We start from the raw sequence: 21,694 nt of genomic DNA, 5'->3' as shown, positions 1-21,694 counted from the left end.
TTGTTTTTAAAAACTGTCAAGAGAAAAAAAAAGTAAACGAGGGACAAAAGGTCACCCAGAGGAAATAATGAAAATGACTATTGTTGGTGAAGAACAGTTAAAGGGCACACACTTTATTCTGACCTCGAAGGGTTTCATATGCACCTGCTAATTGGCTATTCCCAAGGCCCCTTTCTCAGCCAGCCTCTCTGTCCAGCCAAAGGAAGAGTGTACAGGGCGCCGCTGACCCACTGATGTTCTCTCCCCCCAAAATATTGAATTTGCTCTTCACTAAATAACATGCTCATAGGGCTCTGAAAGACATTGCATATTAATTTGTGTTTTAATAAATATTTAAAGTTGAGGTTATTTTGAGGGAAAGAATTTTAACCCTTACAAATGCATTTTCTTAAAATCCTTACCCAAGGATATATTTATTAATTTTAGAGAGAGAGGAAAGGGAGGGGGAGAGAGAGAGAAACATAAATGTGAGAGGGAAACATTGATCAGTTGCCTCCCATAAGTGCCCCACTGGGAATCAAACCCACAATTTAGGTATGTGCCCTGACCAGGAATTGAACCTGCAACCTTCTGGTGCATGGGACAACACTCCAACTAGCCAAGCCTCCTGGCCAGGGCCAAATGAATTTTTAAATGATGTGAGGATGAGAAGAGACAATGCTACTAGAACTATTAGTATTTATTCCTAAAGAGTTTATTCTTTTAAATTACAAGTGACCACTTTTCAGGTCATGGGTTGGCTTTTTAGTTCGCTCATCATTTTAGTCAAATAATAATGAAGCGTGCACTGTCCTTTTAAGGTCCTTTGAGACCTTCCTTCCCCCACACTATGGACATAACTTCTTCCTGTAACAGGTTTTAAAAAATAGGACATGCAACAAGAACTTAGGAGGCTGGCCCAATGCTTTGCATTCTGTGTTCACCCCTTAGAGGTTTGTGATCTCTTATTGCTTAGCAACACCTACATAGATATAATTTCCATCTAATGGTGAAATCAAGTACTTTTGGCCTCTGTTAATATCAAGATAAGCAGATCTCTAGAAACCCTACACAGCAAAGGATACTTGGGTGTTATTTTATGTTTACAAAAATAAAAAAACAGATGAGAGTGGCTTTTTCCTTCTTACATGCTTCTTCTCCGTTCTTTCAATTACTGCATAACAAAACACTCCAAAACTTAGTAGCCCAAGACAATGACTTATACTCCCAGTTGCAGGTCTGTGGTTTGACTAGGCTCAATTACATGCCTATGGTTTGTGATCTTTTATGCAAAGCAGGAACTAAAGTCTTCTGAAAGTGAGCATGGACTAGGCACCAAAAATGACTTCTTTCACATCCTGGTGCCTGGGCTAGGATGGCTGGAGCAGCTAGCTAGACATCTCTATTTCCACATGGCTACCTTGAGCTTCACAGCACTAGCTTACAGGGTGTGTATGTGTGGGGTCAGGGGGTGAGGAGAAGCAGTGCTCCATTCATAGGAAGGGATATTTTATCACTAGCATGGTTTGGAGCTGCTTGTGCATGATAATAATAAAAAGCAGATCAAGCTTTAGTTGGTTTTAATATTGTTTTTAAATTCTCTACAGACAATTCACCCCCTAATTCTCCACACTCTAGGTGGACTACTTCTACAGTCTTGGTACACCGCTGCTTCATAACATAGTTTTCTCTGGATAGTTGGACTTCTTGCCTCCTCAATGACTTGCTACAGAGCTGGCATTCCAGAAGGATAAGTGAAAACTGTGAGCCTTTTTATGACCAAGCCTCAGAATAATGGAGTGTCACATCGACTGCATGCTGTGGGTCAAAAGCAAGTCTCATGGCCATCCTAGAGTCATGGGGAGAAGACGGAACAAATGGGAGTGCTGGAAAGCAGACTTCACTGGGGGCCATCTTTGGAGACAAGCAACTTCTTTCTTCATTCCCATCTGTAGTTCTGAGCCACATGTTCATTTAACCAAAGCTACAGTCACCCAGATTTCAACTAGCAACCTACCACAGCTTTAAAGGACTTTGCTGAAAGATTTGGATTTTTTTTTTTGAGATTTGGGACCCTCTGATGAATTTTTAAAAATTATTTTTTGCTTAGATAACAGAACTTCAAGTACATAATGTTGCCAATGACTTCAGAGTCAATCCATTTCTTTCACCTTTACCTTGCACTAAAATTCTTCCAAATGGTTGTATTTATAACTCAACTTTATTTTTCATATGTACTCATCTGAACAACTTGGAACTTTCCAGAATTATGTCACTTCATTATAACTCAAAATTACTCACAGAGGTCCTAGGCCTGCTGTGAATAGAATCTTCAGGCTTTCTGAACCCATAAATTATGACTAACCTGAATGTCAAGACCCTAGAGACTTGAATATTTCTTAAAATAGCAATAATGAACTCTTTTTATGTGGCAGGCACTATTCTTTGTGCTTCATGTATATCAACTCACCTAAAGCTCCCAACCATATAAAGTAATAACAATTGTTATTCTTATTTGTGGATGAAGAAACGAGACCCAAAGAGGTTAAGAAATTTGTCTCAGATCCCAAAACTAGTAATGAGAAGAACCAACACAGTCTTATTCTAGAACCCAAACACTTAATAACCACACTATGATCCTCCACAAATCACACAGTAGGTATCACTGAGCAAGAAAGAACATGAATAAGATTTTGCACCAAATCCTTAAGAAAAGTTTTTGCAGTCAATAGTTAAATTAGCCAAATGTCTTAAACATGTTGAGGGATACCAATGCTATGACTTGCTCCTTACATGCATACAGGTCAATACCTACCAAGGGGGACAACACCAATAACCAAGCAGTAGCAGAAGAGTGTCAAATGGTACTACACATAAATAAGTCCTAAACTGTGTGCTGATTTAGACTATAGGTTGTAGGAATTGAGCTGGGGTCAGAGAAGACACTGTGACACTGGACAGAACACTTTCTCATTCAGCCAAATCACAAAACTCACATTTTCTTTTCACATAGGCATTGCCATCTGTGATTTTCAGTCCCTCTGTGACTACACAATACAGAGTGGTCCACTTAACATCAGACTCATGATTTATATAGCAGCCCGATTTCAGAAGCCCTCTCTCACAAATCCATCACCAAACTGTTAGGGTATCATGAAGCAATAACAAGGATGAAAAATTTCTTTAAATGTTTAACAAGGGGTGTGACTTACTGTCTCAGAGAGTGGTTATCTTGAAGAATAAAAGCTGAGCCCTCCACTGATTCATCTACTAAAGTAAAAGCTTGGCTCAGCTCAGAGAACAAAGCTTCCTCACGGCCATCAGATTCTAAGCTCCAAATCTGACTCTGACCTTGGGCTGGTCACTTAACTTGCAGAGAGAACAGATAATATATGTAAAGAATTTACAGATGAATGATGACATTGAAACTGCAGTAAATCTATTATTCTATGTCACAAAAATGCCAGACACTGCATTTGGGTGAAAGCAATCCTTCGAGAGCATTGGCCTACTCAAAGGCGACTACTTTAAACAATGTTCTGGGGAGATCTAAGATGACAGAGGAACAAGGGAAAGCTACACTAACATCCTCCCAGGACCAATCTGGAATTACAACTAAACTGTAGAGAAGTCATCCTGAATAACCAACTGAACAGTAGCTGGAGAGAAGCCTTATAACCAAGGACAGACAGAAGAAACTGCTTCACCACAAATCTGGTAAGGAGTGCAGAGGAGGCATGAGAGGACTGGCTGGATTCCCTCAGGTGGCAGCTGAAGTTCCAGAGAGATGTTTCAGCAGCCGGGGGTTCCCCCTAAGAAGTGTGGGGTCTAAAGGCCAAGCTGAGCTCCCAGGTCTACAGCAACAGAGCCAGAAAGGAACCCAGATAACATCCAGCTGTGAAAAGCAGCAGGGTTTCTGTCTGCTAGGGAGAAATGGCTGAAGATGCAGAGCCTCTTAAAGGGGCAACACACAAAATTTTGTCTGCGGACACTTACCCTGGGCTCCAGCAGATGGAGGGCAGAGTAGACTAGAGACACTTGAAAGCAGTCTGGGGCTGGTGATTGTGGGGAGAAAACTGAAGGAACAGCTACCAGAACCCCTGTGCTGAGTCATTAGCCATAATGCAGAAGCAGTCTTTCTCAGGCAGAGGACTCCTCTCCAAATGGCATCAGCCTGAGGGGAAGCAATAGCCCCACCCCCAGGAATTTCTCTGCCCCACCCTATGGTGCTTAAACTGGGCTGCTGATTACAGCTTGATTAGATTAACAACTGATTGGTTTAAAGGTTGATTAGTATAGCAGCTGGAGTAAAAAATACAAAGCAGGGAAAATAGGAAGACAAAGAAACATACACCAGATAAAAGAACTAGAGAATTCTCGAAGAACTAGATGAAATGGAAGCACAAGAGGGCTGACTGGACTCCCTCAGACAGAGAGCTTAGAGTAATGATTATAAGTATACACAAAAGCATGAAAAAAGACATAGAAACCATAAAAACATGAACTGTCAGAAATAATTCTATATCAGAAATAATTATTACACTGGAAGTAATAAACAGGAGGCTAGATGAGGCAGAGAATCAAATCAATGTTTTGGAAGACAAGGTAGAAAACCACACCCAGACAGAACAGCAAAAAGAAAAAAGAATATTAAAAAATGAGGAGAGCTTAAGACACATTTTGGACAACATAAAGCATAACAACATCCGTGTCACCTACTTACTTGCAGAAACAGCCTGGCTGGTGTGGCTCAGTGGATTGAATGCCAGCCTGCAAACCAAAGGTTGCTGTTTTGATTCCCAGTCAGGGCACATGCCTGGGTTGTGGATCAGGTCCCCAGTAGGGGGCGAACAAGAGGCAACCACATATTGATGTTTCTCTCTCTCCCTCCCTTACCCTCTCTAAAAAAAAAATAAGTAAATAAAATCTTTAAGAAAAGAAACGATGACCCAAAACTTCCATAATCTAGTGAAAGAAAAAGTCGCACATTCTCAGGAAGCTGAAGACCCAAAGAGGCCTACACCAAGACACAATACAATTAAAAGGACAAGGCTTAAAAACAAGAGAGAATACAAAGAGCTGCAAGAATAAAGCAGGCAGTAACCTACAAGGAAGCACCAATTAGACTGGCATCTGATTTCTCAGCAGAAACAGTTCAGGCCAAAAGGGAGTGGCATGAAATATTCAAGGTGATGAAAAGCAAGGACCTATAACCAATGCTACTTTACCCAGCAAGGCTATCATTTGAAGTTGAAGGAAAAATAATGAGCTTCCCAGACAAGAATAAGCTAAAGGAGTTTGTTAGCAACAAACCAGCACTGCAACAAATGTTAAAGGGCTTGCTTTAAGAAGAAGAAAAAGAAAAAAAGGGGGGAAAAAGAGGAAAATAGCCTAACAGTAAAAAGGCATTATATATGTATCTGTCCATAATCACCTTAAATGTAAATGGCTTAAATGCTCTGACCAAAACACAGAGTGTGACTGAATGGATAAGAAAATAATACCCATATATATACTTCCTCCTAGAGACCCATCTGAGATCCAAAGATACACATGGATTAAAAGTAAGGAGTTGGACGAGATATTTCATGCAAATGGAAAAGAAAATAAAGCTGCAGTAGCAGTACTTACATCACACAAAATAGACTTTAAAACCAAGACCATTGTAAGAGACAAAAAAGGACACTACATAATGATAAAGGGCACAATCCAATGAGACAATATAACCCTAGTCAACACTTACGAAACCAACACAGGAGTTCCTAAATATGTAAAGCAAATCTTAGTGGACATAAAGGGTAGATCAACAGAAATACAGTCATAGTTGGGGATCTTAACACCCCTTTGACTTCAATAAGGAGATCTTCCAGGCAGAAAATCAACAAAGAGACAGTGACCTTAAACAACACACTAGATCAAATGGATTTCATTGATATCTTCAGAACATTTCACCCCAAAGCACCAGAATATACATATCTTTCCAGTGCTCATGGAGTGTTTTGTAGGACAGATCACATGTTAAGACACAAAACAAAGCTCAGTAAATTTAAGAAGATTGAAATCATATCAAACATCTTCTCTGACATCATTTCTGTTGAGAAATCAATCAACAGAATAACACTGAAAAATATGCAAAGACATGAAATCTAAATAATATGTTATTAAACAATGAATGGATCAACAATGGGATCAAGGAGAAAATCAAAAGATTCCTTGAAATAAATTAAAATGAGGACACAACAATCCAAAATCTGTGGAACACTAGGAAAGCAAATAAGTAGAAAATATATAGTATTACAGGCCTATCTCAAAAATAAGAAAAAGCTCAAATAAAGTATCTAACTTCATAATTAAAGGAACTTGAAAAGTACAACAAAGACTAAAGAGAGTAGAAGGAAAGAAATAATAAAGATCAGAGAAGAAATTTAAAAAAATAGTCTAAAAGACAATACTAAAGATCAATGAATCCAGCCAGTTCTTTGAAAAAATAAACAAGATTGACAAACATTTAACTAGACTCATCAAGAAAGAAAAAGACCCAAATAAATAAAATTAGAAATAAAAGAGGAGAAATAACAACTGACACTAAAGAAATACAAGTGCTTGTAAGAAAATATTATGAACCATTATATGCCAAATAAACCTAGAGGAAACCTAGACAACCTAGATGAAATGAAGGAATTCTTAGAAAGATACAATCTCCCAAAAATAAATCAAGAAGAATCAGATAATCTGAATAGACAGGTTACACCTAATGAAAAAGAAACAGTAATCAAAAAAAAGTCGCAAAAAATAAAAGTCCTGGACAAGATGGCTTCACAAGTGAATTTAACCAAACATTCTGAGAACTAACATTTCTCTTTCTCAAACTATTTCATAAAATTCAAGAGGAGAGAAGGCTCCCAAACTTATTTTACAAACCCAGCATTTTCCTAAATCCAAAACCAGATAAAGATACAGCAAAGAAAGAAAATTATAGACCAATATTACTAATGAACACAGATGCTGAAATCCTCAAGAAAAGTACCAAACCAAATACAACAATGCATCAAAAAGATCATACACCATGATGAAGTGGGATTTATTCTGGGAATGTAAGGTTGGTACAACATCTGCAAATCAAAAAATGTGATTCACTAAATTAAAAAAATGAAGGATAAAAACCACCTAATCATATCAATAGATGCAGAGAGAGCTTTTGATAAAACCCAGCATCCATTTATGATAAAAGCTCTCAGCAAAGTGGGATTAGAGGGAACATACCCAAACATAATAAAGGCCATATATGACAAACCCACTGCCAGCATCATACTCAAAGAGCAAAACCTACAGTGTTCCCCTTAAGGTCAGGAACAAGACAGGGATATCTGCTTTCCCCTCTCTTATTCAACATAGTACTGGAAGTCCAAGCCACAGCAATCAGACTAGGTGAAGAATTAAAAGGCATCTAAATTGGAAAGGAAGAAGTAAAACTGTCTTTATTTGTAGATAACATGCTACTGTACTTAGAGAACCCCAAAGATTACACCAAGAAACTGCTAGAACTTATAAATGAATCCAGAAAAGTAGCAGGATACAAAATTCATAACCAGATATCAGTTTCATCCTTACATGCAATAACGAACTAACAGAAAAGGAAAATAAAAAAATAATCCCATTCTTGCTTCAGAAAGAATAAAATACCTAGGAATAAACCTAACCAAAAATGTAAAAGACCTGCACTCAGAAAATTATAAGACACTTAAGAAAGAAGTTGAAGAAGATACAAATAAGTGGAAGCACATACCATGTTCATAGATTGGAAGAATTAACATCATTAAAATGTCCATACTACCTAAAGCAATCTATAGGTTAAATGCCATTCCTACCAAGATTCCAATGACATATTTCACAGAACTAGAACAAATATTTCAAAAATTTATATGGAAACACAAAAGGCCCCACATAGCAACAGGTGACCCTGAGAAAGAAGAACAAAGTTGGAGGAATCATGTTACCTAATACCAAACTATACTATAAGGCCATAGAAATCAAAACAGCTTGATACTGGCATAGAAACAGACACGTAAGTCAAAGTTATAGAATAGAGAGCCCAGAAATAAACTCACACCTTTATAGTCAATTAATATTCAACAGAGGAAGCAAGCACATACAATGGGCTAAAGATAGTTTACTCAATAAATGGTGTTGGGAAAACTAGACAGACATGGTCTGAAAAATTAAACTAGACCACCTTCTTACACCACACACAAGAATATATTCAAAATACATCAGAGTCGTTGCTGCTACGATGGGACGACTATGGCAACTCAGGAAGCTACTCCAGGCAGCCAGTCAGAGAACAGTGCTTTGGAACTGCCGTCTGCTCGTGACATAAGAGATTACGTGCTGCAAGAAGCCAGCCTGGAGGCCCCCAGCAAAGCTGTTAGTTCTGTAGAAGCCCTTTCTATTCCTTCCTCTTCTGAGGTGGACCCAGAATTAAAATAAAAAATAAATCTGAGGCAGACTTCCGGCAAGACGGAGGAATAGGTGGATGCACTGTACCTCCTCACACAACCAAGATTAGAACAACAATAATTTACAGATAGAATATCACTCAGAACTGATAGAGGATTTATCTGAATGGAAGTCAGACAGCCAAGAAGTTGAAGTAGACCTGTACATCCAGACCGGTAGGAGACGACGAGCTGGGCGGGCACAGGGCTGGCGCGGGTCGGCGGCAGAGGTCGGGGAAAATTTGGCGCAAAATCGGCGGGACAGCCATCCGGGGCGCAAGAACACAGCAGTGATCCCTGAGTACGCAAGCTGTGGCTGGCGGACCCAGTGAGGCAGCGATTGTGGACCAGGGCAGAGTTCGCAGCCCAGGATCCCAGAGAAGGGTCTGAGCCCAGGAGAACGGAACTACCGCCATTGTTCCCTCCCGTCCCCGCTCCTGCCCCCACATATAACATCACAATCTAGCGACTGGGGTGCCCAGCCCCCATGAACAACTAAGGCTCCCCCCACCACCGTAACAAGAGCAACCAGATTGGGGAAAAAAAAAAAAGGAGAGACAGGAAAAGACATAAGACATGTTTCCAACACAACAGATCAGTCCCCCAGGACTCATCCTTTTGAGCGACCAAGAAATAGCGAATCTATCAGATGCACAGTTCAAAACACTGGTGATCAGAAAGCTCATGGGATTGGTTGATTTTGGGCACAATTTAGATGAAAGGATGCAGGTTACCATAAAAGAGATGCAGGAAGATACGTGGAGGAGAGCCAATAGTGAAAGGAAGGAATCTGAGTCTCAAAACAATACAGTGGACCAGAAGGAAGATAGAATCAACCAAGCAGGAAAGCATGATGAAATAAGAATTCAAAAAAATAGAGGAAAAGCTTAAGAGCATCCAGGACACCTTTAAACATTCCAACATCCGAATTATAGGGGTACCAGAATGGGAAGGGGAAAAGCAACAAATTGAGCACGTATTTGAACAAATAATAAAGGAGAACTTCCCCAATCTGGCAAAGGAAACAGTCTTCCAAGAAGTCGAAGAAGCTCAGAGAGCCCCAAAGAAGTTGGACCCAAGAAGAAACACACCAAGGCACATCAGAATTACATTAGCCAAGGTAAAAACGAAGGAGAGAATCCTAGAAGCAGCAAGAGATAAGGGGACAGTAACCTACAAAGGAGTTCCCATCAGACCGTCAGCTGATTTCTCCAAAGAGACCTTACAGGCAAGAAGGGGCTGGAAAGAAATATTCCAAGTCATGAAAGACAAGGACCTATATCCCAGATTGCTCTATCCAGCAAAGCTCTCATTTAGAATGGAAGGGAAGATAAAATACTTCTCAGATAAGGTCAAGTTAAAGGAGTTCATCATCACCAAGCCCTTATTTTATGAAATGCTAAAGGGACTTATCTAAGAAAAGAAGATAAAGAAAAGACATGTATAGTAAAAGGACAGCAAACTCACAATTATTAACAACCACACCTAAAACAAAACCAAAAGAAACTAAGTAAACAACTAGAACAGGAACAGAACCACAGAAATGGAGGGCACATGGAGGGCTAGCAGCAGGGGGGGGGGTGGGAGGAGGAGAGGGGGGAAAGGGTATAGAGAATAAGTAGCATAGAATGTAGGTTGAAAATAGATAGGGGGAGGGCAAGAATAGTACGGGAAATGTAGAAGCTAAAGAACTCATAAGTATGACACATGGACATGAACTAAAGGGGGGGGAATGTGGGTGGGAGAGGAGGTACAGGGTGGAGGGGAGAGAGGGGGGGAAATGGGACAACTGTAATAGCATAATCAATAAAATATATTTTTTTAAAAAAGAATATATTCAAAATACATCAAAGACTTAAATGTTAGACTCAAAACCATAAAAATCCTAAAAGAAAACATATGCAGCAAAATCTCAGACATTGCTCATAGCAATTGTTTATCAGATATATCTCCCCAGGCAACAGGAACAAAAGAAAAAATAAACCAATGGGACTACATCAAACTAAAAATTTTTTGCACAGCAAACAAAATCATCAACAAAATAAAAAGACAACCCACAGAATGGGAGAAGATATCTGCCAGTATATCTGATAAGGGGTTAATATCTAAAGTTTATAAAGAACTCACAAAACTCAACCCCATAAAAACCAAACAACCCAATTAAAAAATGAGCAAAGGATCTGAATAGACACCCCTCTAAAGAGGACATGCAGATGGCCAATAGATGTATGAAAAGATACTCAATGTCACTAATCATCAGAGAAATACACATTAAAACCACAATGAGATATCATCTCACACCTGTCAGAATGGCTGTCATCAATAAATCCACAAAGTAGTACTGGCGAGGATGTGGAAGAAGCAGAACCCTCACGCACTGTTGGTGGGGGTGCAGGTTGGTGCAGCCACTGTTGGTGCAGCCACTCCATACTTCCACTGAAGCAGTATGGGGATATCTCAAAAAATTAAAAATGGATCTGTTTTTTGACCCAGTGATCCCACTTCTGCGAATATATCCACAGGAACCCAAAACACTAATTTAAAAAAACACAAGCACTCCTATGTTCATTGCAGCATTATTTATAACTACCAAGGTATGGAATTGGCCCAAGTGTCTATCAGTAGATAAGTGGATAAAACAACTATGGTATATTTACACAATGGAATTCTACTTGACCATAAAAAAAGAAGAAAAATTTACCCTTTGCAGCAGTATGAATAGACCTGGAGAATATTATGCTAAGTTAAATAAACCAGTCAGAGAAAGACAAATATTATATTATTTCACTCATGTGTGGAATCTAACAAACAGAACTAACAAGCAAAATGGAGACAGACTCATGGTTGGGGAGCAGATGACAGCTGGTGCAGTGGGGAGGTTAGGGGTTCAAAGGGATTGAGGAAAAAGGAAAAAGGAAGGACTCATGGACATGGACAATAGTGTAATGATTGCTGGGGGAAGGGAGGTATAAGGGACTAAATGGTAATGGAAAAATACAATAAACATGAAAAAAACAAAAGAATGTTCTGAGTGTGCTTTAAATTATGGTCTATTTATATTTTTTACCAATGAACCAAAAACTAAAAATCACCTTAGGAGGAGGGAGCTAGATATGTAACATGGAACAACCCTGCTTTGCTGTCTCTGTGAGGAAAATGAAATATGAGCATCATGATGAAATTAAGTTGATTTATTCCTATCACATCTAATAGGACTACTTGAGGAACCATCATAAAGTGTCAGCAAATAAAGATTCCTACTTCAATGGTAAATAAATATTTGTCACAATGTTATTAAATGTTCAAGACTAGACTCTGAGAGCATAATAAATTATTGCAGATCTTAAACTTTGAGCCCAGAGAATACTTAAAGAAATACATTCTTTTAGAAGAAGATTTAACAGAATCTGTTGTATTCATTGTGACTTCCTTAAAAATTTAGTCAACAAATGCTTCTTAACTGTTTTCTAAGTACCTCATTAGCATGGACAGTGAAATTCAAAATTCATCAACACCTTAGATTTAACAACAACTAATATACGAGCATCTTTTAATATTATTTTTATGACTTTTATTTTCATAAATATCTCGTTATTGAAAAATACACAATTTTTTACTAGAAAATTAATTTAAAATACTTATCTCAAAAAAATTTTAAAGCACCAAAATTAGCTCAGAAGAAGAAATCAGGATAAACTGCTGAAAAACATGTAAAAGATTAGGCAGGATCACTTAACCTATCAAAGTAATTATGGAATTGGGTTAATATCCAAAATTTATAAAGAAATTATGAAACTCAACACCAGAAAAAAATACCAGAAAGATAAACACCATAAGATTTCACTCATGTGTAAAATTTAATGAACAAACTAAACTAAAGAGCAAAACAGAGACAGACTCATAGATAGAGAGTAGGCTGACAGCTGTTGAAAATTCCTTAAGTCTCAAGGGTTGGGGGGGGTTGGGCGCTGAGTAGGGGCAGCTGGAGGGATTAAACAAAAAAAGAAAAAAAAAAGAAGAAACTCATGGACACTGACAACTGTGTGGTGATTGCCTGGGGGAGGAGAATGGGGCAGGAGGTGGAGGGTATAGAGGGATAAATGATGGAAGGATACTGGGCTTGGGATGGTGAACACACAATACAGTGTGCAGAGGATGTGTTGCAGAGTTGTGCACCTGAAAACTATAATTTTGTTAACCAGTGTCACCCCAATAAATTCAATTCAAATAAGAAACAAAATTATTTATTATTGATGCCATTAATGTGTCAGACCCATTAGTTAAAAATAGATAAGTAAAACAATCCCTTTATCTTTAAAATTTATAGAATGAAAATCTTTTTCTTTCAAATTCCTCAACAAATACCAAACCTTCCAAGTCACAGAATTCCAATAGTCTTTTTGTTTTTGTATTTTTTCCATTACCATTTAATCCCCTTATACCACACTCCCCCCAGCAATCACCACACTGGTGTCCATGTCCATGAGTCCTTACTTCTTTTTGCTCAGTCCCTCCAGTCTACAGTCTATTACCTTCATAGGACTCATAAGTGTCTTGTTTGGTTTGCAGCCCATGCTCAATCCATTGAGCTACACCAGCCAGGGCTATTAAGAGATAATATGCTTGACTCATACAAATCTTGCATTCCTTAAATGGGGTCTCAGATTACCATTATTGGTGAATAATTATAATCACCATAGATATATAATATTCTTAGCATTGTGTGGTTGACAAATAGAATTATAAATAGGAATCTGCCTGTTACTCTCATTGGGCCACAGTAGCAACATGCATATTAGATGCAAAATGTCCATGTTTGGGGATCTTTACAAATCACCATGTAGCTCCAACTGCATCTCTGACTTTATTATACAGACTGAACTTGGTTCAAACTAATGTCAAATCCACAGATACTTGTTATACTTTTGCTTTGTGTAAAGACAACATCCAGAGCTGTCCTCCTTGGCAGCTTGCAGTCCACTTGTGAGGACCACACAGTTCATTGGCAGGTAGGAACAGAGTAGAGGGACGAGTAGGAAGGGAACTTTACTACAAGATTCTCGCATCTTCTTCTGTGCTTACTGTAAATACCATCGGTTAGCCTATCCTTTCCCTTTCCTTCTGTCACTCAAGCTAATCAATTACAGACATAAAATAACCCCACTACCTAGATGAGTGAGGGGCCCAGGAAACCCTCTGGCTGTTTTATTTTTCTCGTGTGGAAAATGCAAGGCCCCTGCACCGTATTTGACGGGAACTATGGAACATCTAGCACAGAATTCCCAACTTTGGATTTATAACCAGTAGGGGGCACAAGATGTATTAAACAAAGCAAGGATAAAATGCTACTCCAGCCCTGGCTGGTGTGGTTCAGTGGATTGAGTGCAGGCCTGTGAACCAAGAGGTCACTGATTCCATTCCCAGTCAGGAACATGCCTGGGTTGTGGGTCAGGTCTCCAGTAGGGGGTGAGAGACAACCACACACTGATGTTTCTCTCCCTCTCTTTCTCCCTTCCTTCCCCTCTCTATAAAAATAAATAAATAAAATTAAATTTTTTAAAAAAGCCCTCTTACTAAATTAGTTAGACATGGATTTTTAACACTTCTCTGAAGTCAAGTGACTCTAGTTTTGCCCAGCCCACATAAATTATGGAATAATCCTTAAATATGGCTTGCATACAGCCATCCTACTTCTTTACATTACAAATTCAGCATTATGTTGATGTACTATTAGATTGATTGCTATGGGGATTTCTCTAATTAGCAGAGGTTTCATATGAAATTTGTGTGATAGATTTTTACCACTGGGCTATCAGGTTACTTGGATGGAAAGACACTTACATCAATATTCTCCTTTCTTCTCTTTCATCAGTATTGCCTTATATTAAACAACAAGCAGCAAACTTCAGGAATCCCCTGGTCAAACTCACCCTCCCATGGTAAATTGTGCTGTATGTAAATTACTCTTGGTCAGATTTCATGGGATCATAGGAATGGTAAGAATCTAATTACTTTTATAGATCTTTTGTTGGAAGCCATCTTAGGTCTGATAAAAATCTGAAGTAACCAAATATGTATATATGCAATCGATACATCCTCTTTAGAACACTTTTAAATTACTACTGTTGATCCAAAAAAAAGCAATAATACTATTTTCCATATCAATGCTGTCATATTCAGTTTGGGAACTTTAAAGTGTCCTCTTACTCAGTCCTTTAGGGCAGAGACTGATATGCCTTATTATAAAATAAACAATAACAATATTAAAACACCCAGCTGCTATGGCTCAGTGGATTGAACTCCAGCCTATGAACCAAAGGGTTGCTGGTTCAATTCCCAGTCAGGGCATATGCCTGGGTTGTGGGCCAGGCCCCAAGTAGGGTTTGCACAAGAGGCAACCACACATTGATGTTGCTCTCCCTTTCTTTCTTCCTCCCTTCCCCTCTGTCTAAAAATAAATAAATAAAATCTTTTAAAAAAATATTAAAACAAAATGGTGCATAAAAATAAACCACGCAACCTCATTCCTTTGGGAATAAGTGATTACAGGACTACTGACTACCTGCAGAGGCAAAATGCTACCAGTGGCAATTGCAGTGAATTAATTGGGGTTCGCTGGCATACTTTCAAGAATTTAGAATGACTCATGGAATGATGTTAATGGAATGAAAATCTCCTTTCCATCTACTTGGCCCATGGCAAGACAAACTAATTGTTTTTCCCTAGAGCAACACAGCAACTAGGTACCTCAGCAGCCACTGTTTCCCTTCATCCTGGAAGAAACAGGAGTCTTGAGAGATCTGGAAAGCCCTAAGAGTTTTCTTTGACTTTTATTAGATTTTCTGAACCTGAACTATATGTTTGAAATGAAGGATTAAACCATCAAAATGATTGCATTTCTAGGTAAGCGCAGTGTCCAAAGGGGAGACTTTATGTTAGTAAACAAATATTTATTAGGAACCCACTATGGACTAAGTAAGCTCTGCGCTAGACACTCGTCATAATTCTTTTAACCAAGACACTAAAAAAGATGATTATGTCCTCACAAATTAAAACGTGAAACATCTATGAAAAAGGAATGAGGACAATAAATAAAACTAATGTGTACACGATTCATCCAGCCCCTCACGACTCGAAGTGTGCTTGGACAACTGGCAGTGTCAGGACACGTGAAGTCTCCAGCGCCACCCCAGGCCTCTGAAATCAGAGCTGCTTTAGGCTCATATCTCCATTTTCACATTAAAGTTTGAAAAGCACTGAATGAACCAACTCCCTCACCTTATAATTGAGGAAAATAAGGCTCAGGGAGGTTAAATGATGCGTCATCAGTAAACAACTAGTTAGGGACACAGCTGGGACTCCCAGTCTTGTGGCTGTAGGCTAATGGAGCTCAGGGCACTATAGGATTTTAGACAAAAAGAACGTAAGTGTGTTTCATTCAATCATTTCATCCCTCAAGTGACCACTGATTGTTTCCAGCATCTCCAAGCAAAGAGCACATAGAGGGCTTGAGTAAGTTCAGTCATGAAGCCTCTTCTGGGCAACCCCCCCAACAGGCCAGGCTCAAGCCCCAGCTCTCCCTGGAGGGACTTACCCTTCACAGGTCCTCATTCTAACCTTTTCCCCTGAGGCCCAGTTACACAACCCACCACCTCAGGAAGCCTTCCCCAAAGACTCCAACCCTCTTCATTCTCTCTTTTCTTAACTCAGATTTGCTCCTACTGTCTGCAGGGTACATCTTAAATATGTCCTTATTATAAGCTGACACATGTTCTAATATTGGCAAATGATAATACAGATGCAATCTTTTCCTCTATTGCCCTTTTCAGAAATTCTATCTATGTCTCCTTTCCTAAATAGATTGTGTTTATTTTATATTAGACTAACGCACAATTCAAGGCACAGAAATAATTCTAAATTCTTACGGGTGGAAGGGACCAACCTCTTCCCCAGTGAGAGGGCTCTCTCTGAAGCATCCCTGAGGCACAGTTATTCACTGTATTTGCATACTCTCTGTACTAGGAAGCTTTCTACCAATGTAAGGCAGCACCTTATTTTTTATTCTGGATAACTTACTTGTTAGAAAATTCTAGGCTGAAATCCACTTCTTGTAACCTCTACCATGTGTCCTCCGTACTGCCTTTGAGGTCATTGAGAACAGGTCAACTCCAGCGTCCACAGGAAACTGTGGCAAGAATTTGAACTGATTTGCTAGAAGTAACCTGGCAACATAAGCCAGGCCTTGTAGCTAGAAGCAATGAAGATCTTTTTACTTCAAGCCTGTATCCTGCAGTTCCTGCCTGATCCTTTCTTAATGAACTCAGGCTATCAAGAAATTTGTGTTGAACCCCTACTATGTGCTAGGCTCTATGAAGGACATGCATTTCTGAGAGTTTATAGGACAAAGGGAAGGTGACAAGATCACACATCCCTGACACAATGCAGAAAGAAAACAATTTCACAATGGAAGCCTGAGGCTATTTTATCCCACTTTGCATTTCAACCAGTTCTTCCTAAACACCAAAGCGTAAACTCCTGTGGTCATCTTCTTCTCCCTACTCCTATTCTGATTTGATTCTGTTTCTTTCTGGGCAAATCATCTACTTGTGGCTGCCCTCCTAGATAATCCTTTCCATATGACTTTCATAATTCCAACTCCAAAATAAACAAAGTCACCTAAACCCTCAACCCTTTCCCAGAATGCTCTCTCACCTGCGTGCTTGAATTTCCCCCAGGATGCTGCTTCCCTTCCCTATTAAAGTGAAGGCTGCTGATTATCCCAGTGCCACCAAACCACCAAGCCAGGGAAGGAAGGAGGACTTGGCACCTGAAAGCTTCCCAATGGCCCCCAGTTTCCTCACATACACTCGTTCCTCACTCGTCCAGTATTGAGTACCTCCTATGTTTCAGGCGCGCAGGAGGGCCCTTCACCCAGCACACAAACGGCTCTTTTTAAAGGTTAATACCATCTAGTTACGAAATAACAATAGAGTCATGTAAAAGTTCTTCTCTGCTATAAAGACAATTTGTTCTTTCTGGACAACTGCAACACTGAAGCAAAAAACTTTTGAGTTGAGGGTATATTTTCCGTTGTATTTCTGAATTTCATTTCCCTTCCTAGGGGAGCAAGCAAAGCCTTCCCCACTATTTCATTACAGTATTAAAATTTGGGTGTGGGGGCGGGGATTCTTTTACCAGTTCAAAAGAATGAAAGACAAATAAAGGAAATCAGTAATGTAAAGGCTTGTAGAGTTCTATCATGATTTAGGAGATACCTGAGAGCAAATACTGTCCTGGAAATCTGTAAGTTTCTGCTTCCTCCTTAATGATGCAGGTCCCAGTGAAGCTGGTGTTTGCAATTTTCCTTGATTACTTTGGACTATATGAATCTGAGGACTAAGGGACAAGAGGAAAACATGGGCAATAATTATGATGGCTTTTTGTGGATTTTGCAAAGCTGCAAGGGCCATCTGGCTGCAGAGAACCCCACTGGTTAACACCCAGCCATGCCAACCGTTCTCTCCCACCAAGGTTTCATCGCTTCCAGGGTTCTTCTAGCCTAACCTCGCTGACCACTCTGTACTGGAAAGTCTTCACCACAGTGATGCAATTTGTTCCTTGCATTCTGTTTCACGTTTGTTTGTCTTTCCATCCCCAAGGAAAGCTGTCTGAGAACAGGGACTATTCTTCCTAATTCTTTTATCTATAAAAAAGGCAATAAATTCAATACATGTTGAATTGAGACCACTGTCATTCTGTTCTCATTAGAATATACAGTGTTTCAAGAACAGAGTGCCAAATCTATGAGTGGAGGACTCCATATCAAAAAAGCTCCCTTTGACTGGCCTAAGATAGGGCTCCATACAAATAAGCACTTGATAAACTCCTCTTAATGACAACATACTAAAAAATATTATGGCATTTAATAGCTGTTTGTCACATATACAAATACATAGATTTAATACAGGAAATACAAAATAGATGGGTTCTGATATTTTTCCTTATTTGAAAGCTGGCTTTTAAATAGCTACAGCATGCTAGTTAGCATCACATAGGTGAATCTGAATTTCCAAGTAAGAATATTTAATATTTCTGAATATATGAATACGTGAGTTCTTCTAAGGCATTCACCACACACACACACACACACACACACACACACACACACACACATTCTGATCATTGGCAACTTTTCCCTGGATTATTCAGTTTGAGTCAAGTGTGTTCACCCTCTCTGCCTTTCTCCAGTGCCATCTCTTCATACACCCATAACTATCTGGCACAGGGTGGAATCATGATTTAGCAAAGGGGCAAGTAGGAGGCAGAATGGAGTGCTATCTCCCCTAATTGCTATTTAAACAAGGCAATAAAAAGGATGAAACAAATTAAATTAGCTAAGAAGCAAGAGCATCCCAATGAACTGGCCAAGATAATCAACTTGGAAAATTAGCTGTTAAACTTCAACACATGCTCATTTTCATAATTTTTTGTGTGTGCTTATGAAACGCAGTCCCCCATTGAAACTGTGGGGATGAAGGTACTCTTCATTTCTCTGAAATGCAATCGGTCTGGATGAAGTTGGCAGTGATATTTTTTGTAACTCCTGATTTCATCATTCCCCACTTCAGTGCTAGAGTGTCTTGATTGGGGATAGGGAAGTACATGAGACAGGAGACTAGTCACCTTTCTGAAGTCTTCCACCTGATTTGATTCTCATTTCCAAGTGTGTGTGTTAGAGGATGGGTTTTGGTTTTTAATTTTATTACCTTTATATCTCATCATCATCATCATTTTAAATACCTGATCTTTACTGATGTTCAGATTGCCTCCCATATATTTTTATGAGATGTAATAATTCCTATTTTTAATGTCTTCTATCTCATCATTTCTTGCCTCTCCATGTTAGTGCCTCTAAAATATAGTTCCTCATTCCTTGAACTTATAAGCTTCTAATTCTTTGTTACTCATGGTAGTCATTGAAGAAAGCACACACATTAATATAATCTGCAGACACTACATAACCATGCTTAATTTTACCCAATAATTCTAATTTTATAGTCCATGGAGCTGCTACTAGAACACAAAATAAACAGCCAATTGAGTTTATTTGAGGTTGGCCTTTTCCACTCCCTTTCTAATCACTGCTTTGCTAAATCATAATTGCTACCCAGGGCAAGACAGGTATTGGAGCACATAATTTAGATGGGAAAATTTTTAATAAAAAGAAAAGTAATGACTTTGAATGATTCACAATCAAGAAGTGTGAGAGCCACTGTCCTGAAGATTAGCTATTCAGATAAAAAAATGTTTTAATTGAAGATTATTATGGTTAATTTTATGTGTCAACTTGACTGGGCTAAAGGATGCTCAGATAGCTGATAAAAAATTATTTCTGGATGTGTCTTTGAGGCTGTTCCTGGAAGAGATTAGTATTTGAGTCTGAGGAAAGAAGACCACCTTCACCATTGCAGATAGGCATCCTTCAACCCTTTGAGGGCCTGAATAGAACAGAAAGACAGAGGAAGCATGAATTTGCTCTCTGCCTGAGTTGAGACCTCCCATCCATCTTCTCCTGTCCTCTCATATGGGCACTCCTGGTTCTCAGGCCTTCAAACTCATACCAGGACTTATACCCTCAGCCTCCCAGTTCTTGAGCCTTCAGAGCTAGACTGGCTTTCCTGGCTCTCAGCCTTTGGGTTTGGACTGGAATTACACCACTGGCTTTCCTGGGCCGCTAGCTTGCAAGTGGCAAATTGTGGGACTTCTCAGCCTCCATAATCATGTGGTCCAATTCCTATAATAAATTTCCTTTTGTGTAATCTATGTATATCCTATTGGTTCTGTTTATCTGGAGAACCCTAACTAATACAAAGATTAAGAGTACATTTTTCTTTTTCTTTTAAGGTTGTATTTATATATTTTTAGACAGAGGGGAAGGGAGGGAGAAAGAAAGAGAAAGAAACATTGATGTGAGAGAGAGAAACAACCATCGGCCACCTCTTCATGCCCCCAACTAGGGGCCCGGCTTGAATCCCAGGCATGTGCCCTGATCAGGAATCGAGCAGGTGACCCTTCAGCTTGCAGGGTAATGCTCAACCCACCAAGCCACACCAGTTAGGGCAAGAATACATCTTTCTTAGTGGAATGTTAGTGAGGACTACCCATATATTTTTAAAATTATTTTCTTGGAGCTATTTTTCCATCAAATATTTGAATCTAACTCACTTACTCCAAAATTGTTTCTATAACTCTGTTTTTCTGTTTGTGAATAGGCTGCATTCTGAACTTAGAACAAGACTGAATAATCTCAGAACTCTCAGATCAGAATTCCAGAGACCGCAGGTGTTGCATGGAGCAGTTTAAGAGTAGGTTTTCCACAGGCTTTGGGTTGCAGAAAGGAGCCCAACTTCTTCCTGGTACTGAGAAACCAATGTTCAAATTAAGTGGTGCTCTGCATGTTCAGTATTATTTATTCTTTATCATTTCTAGAAGAAAAAAAAAGGAAAACAAATGAAGAGGGAAACTAAACCCAAATGAGTAGATGATACTTCAGGTCAAGTGTCTGGTATTAGTACTAATTTTTGCTAAATAGAAAATGCCAGGCTAGAAGCAGCAGGAAGTGGGAGTAAGGGCATGACACTGGAAAATGCCTAATGGCATGTAATTAGATTAAAATACATTTTCCCTAGAAAGGCAAAGAGGTCTCACCTTTTGAGGTAGAGATAAATAGGGATCCTTAATAGATGTACAATTGTGCTTTATATTAACTTCTTTACATATTTTGGATTTCTTTATCAAAGATAGAATGATGTGTGTCCTTGCTTACAAGTATGTAAAAAAACAATTAAAATGAAAAATGCATTTACTAAGCTGTTGCACCACCAGATGGATTTCTGCTTCATTAGCAGTCAACACATTACAGTCTCAATTAAGACAGACATCTATTAGTAAATTAGTAAATTAGAGTTATTGTATAGCATTTTAGATATATTCAGATTGTTTTATTGCTGTTGAGTTTCATTCCCCAAATATTTACTGAGTACCTCCTGACTGTTTCCCAGGGCACTGTCTTTATTCTGAGGATACAGTGTCAGGGCTGAAGCAGACGTAGCCCCTGCCCCCAAAGAGCTCCCGGGCATGGAGCTCAATGACAGACAGGGAATACTCCTCTGCAACTTGGAAAATGAAGCGATTATGTTACAAAAAGATAAAATAGAATA

General features: G+C 39.1%; 1 protein-coding gene across 1 annotated transcript; it reads left to right on the top strand.

Annotated features, from left to right (window-relative positions):
* Positions 1–8,280: 8,280 nt before the first annotated feature.
* On the top strand, positions 8,281–8,466 carry LOC123825123 (shieldin complex subunit 1-like). The gene has a single exon (XM_045848464.1). The coding sequence runs from the start codon at positions 8,281–8,283 to the stop codon at positions 8,464–8,466; it is 186 nt and encodes a 61-aa protein (XP_045704420.1).
* Positions 8,467–21,694: the final 13,228 nt, after the last annotated feature.

Source organism: Phyllostomus hastatus, unplaced genomic scaffold (assembly GCF_019186645.2).
Source record: "Phyllostomus hastatus isolate PE091 unplaced genomic scaffold, TTU_PhHast_1.1 phas_contig_62, whole genome shotgun sequence".
NCBI classification, from domain to species: domain Eukaryota; kingdom Metazoa; phylum Chordata; class Mammalia; order Chiroptera; family Phyllostomidae; genus Phyllostomus; species Phyllostomus hastatus.
The sequence above is the reverse complement of the archived record's forward strand: the minus strand, read 5'-3'. Positions and strand labels throughout refer to the sequence as shown.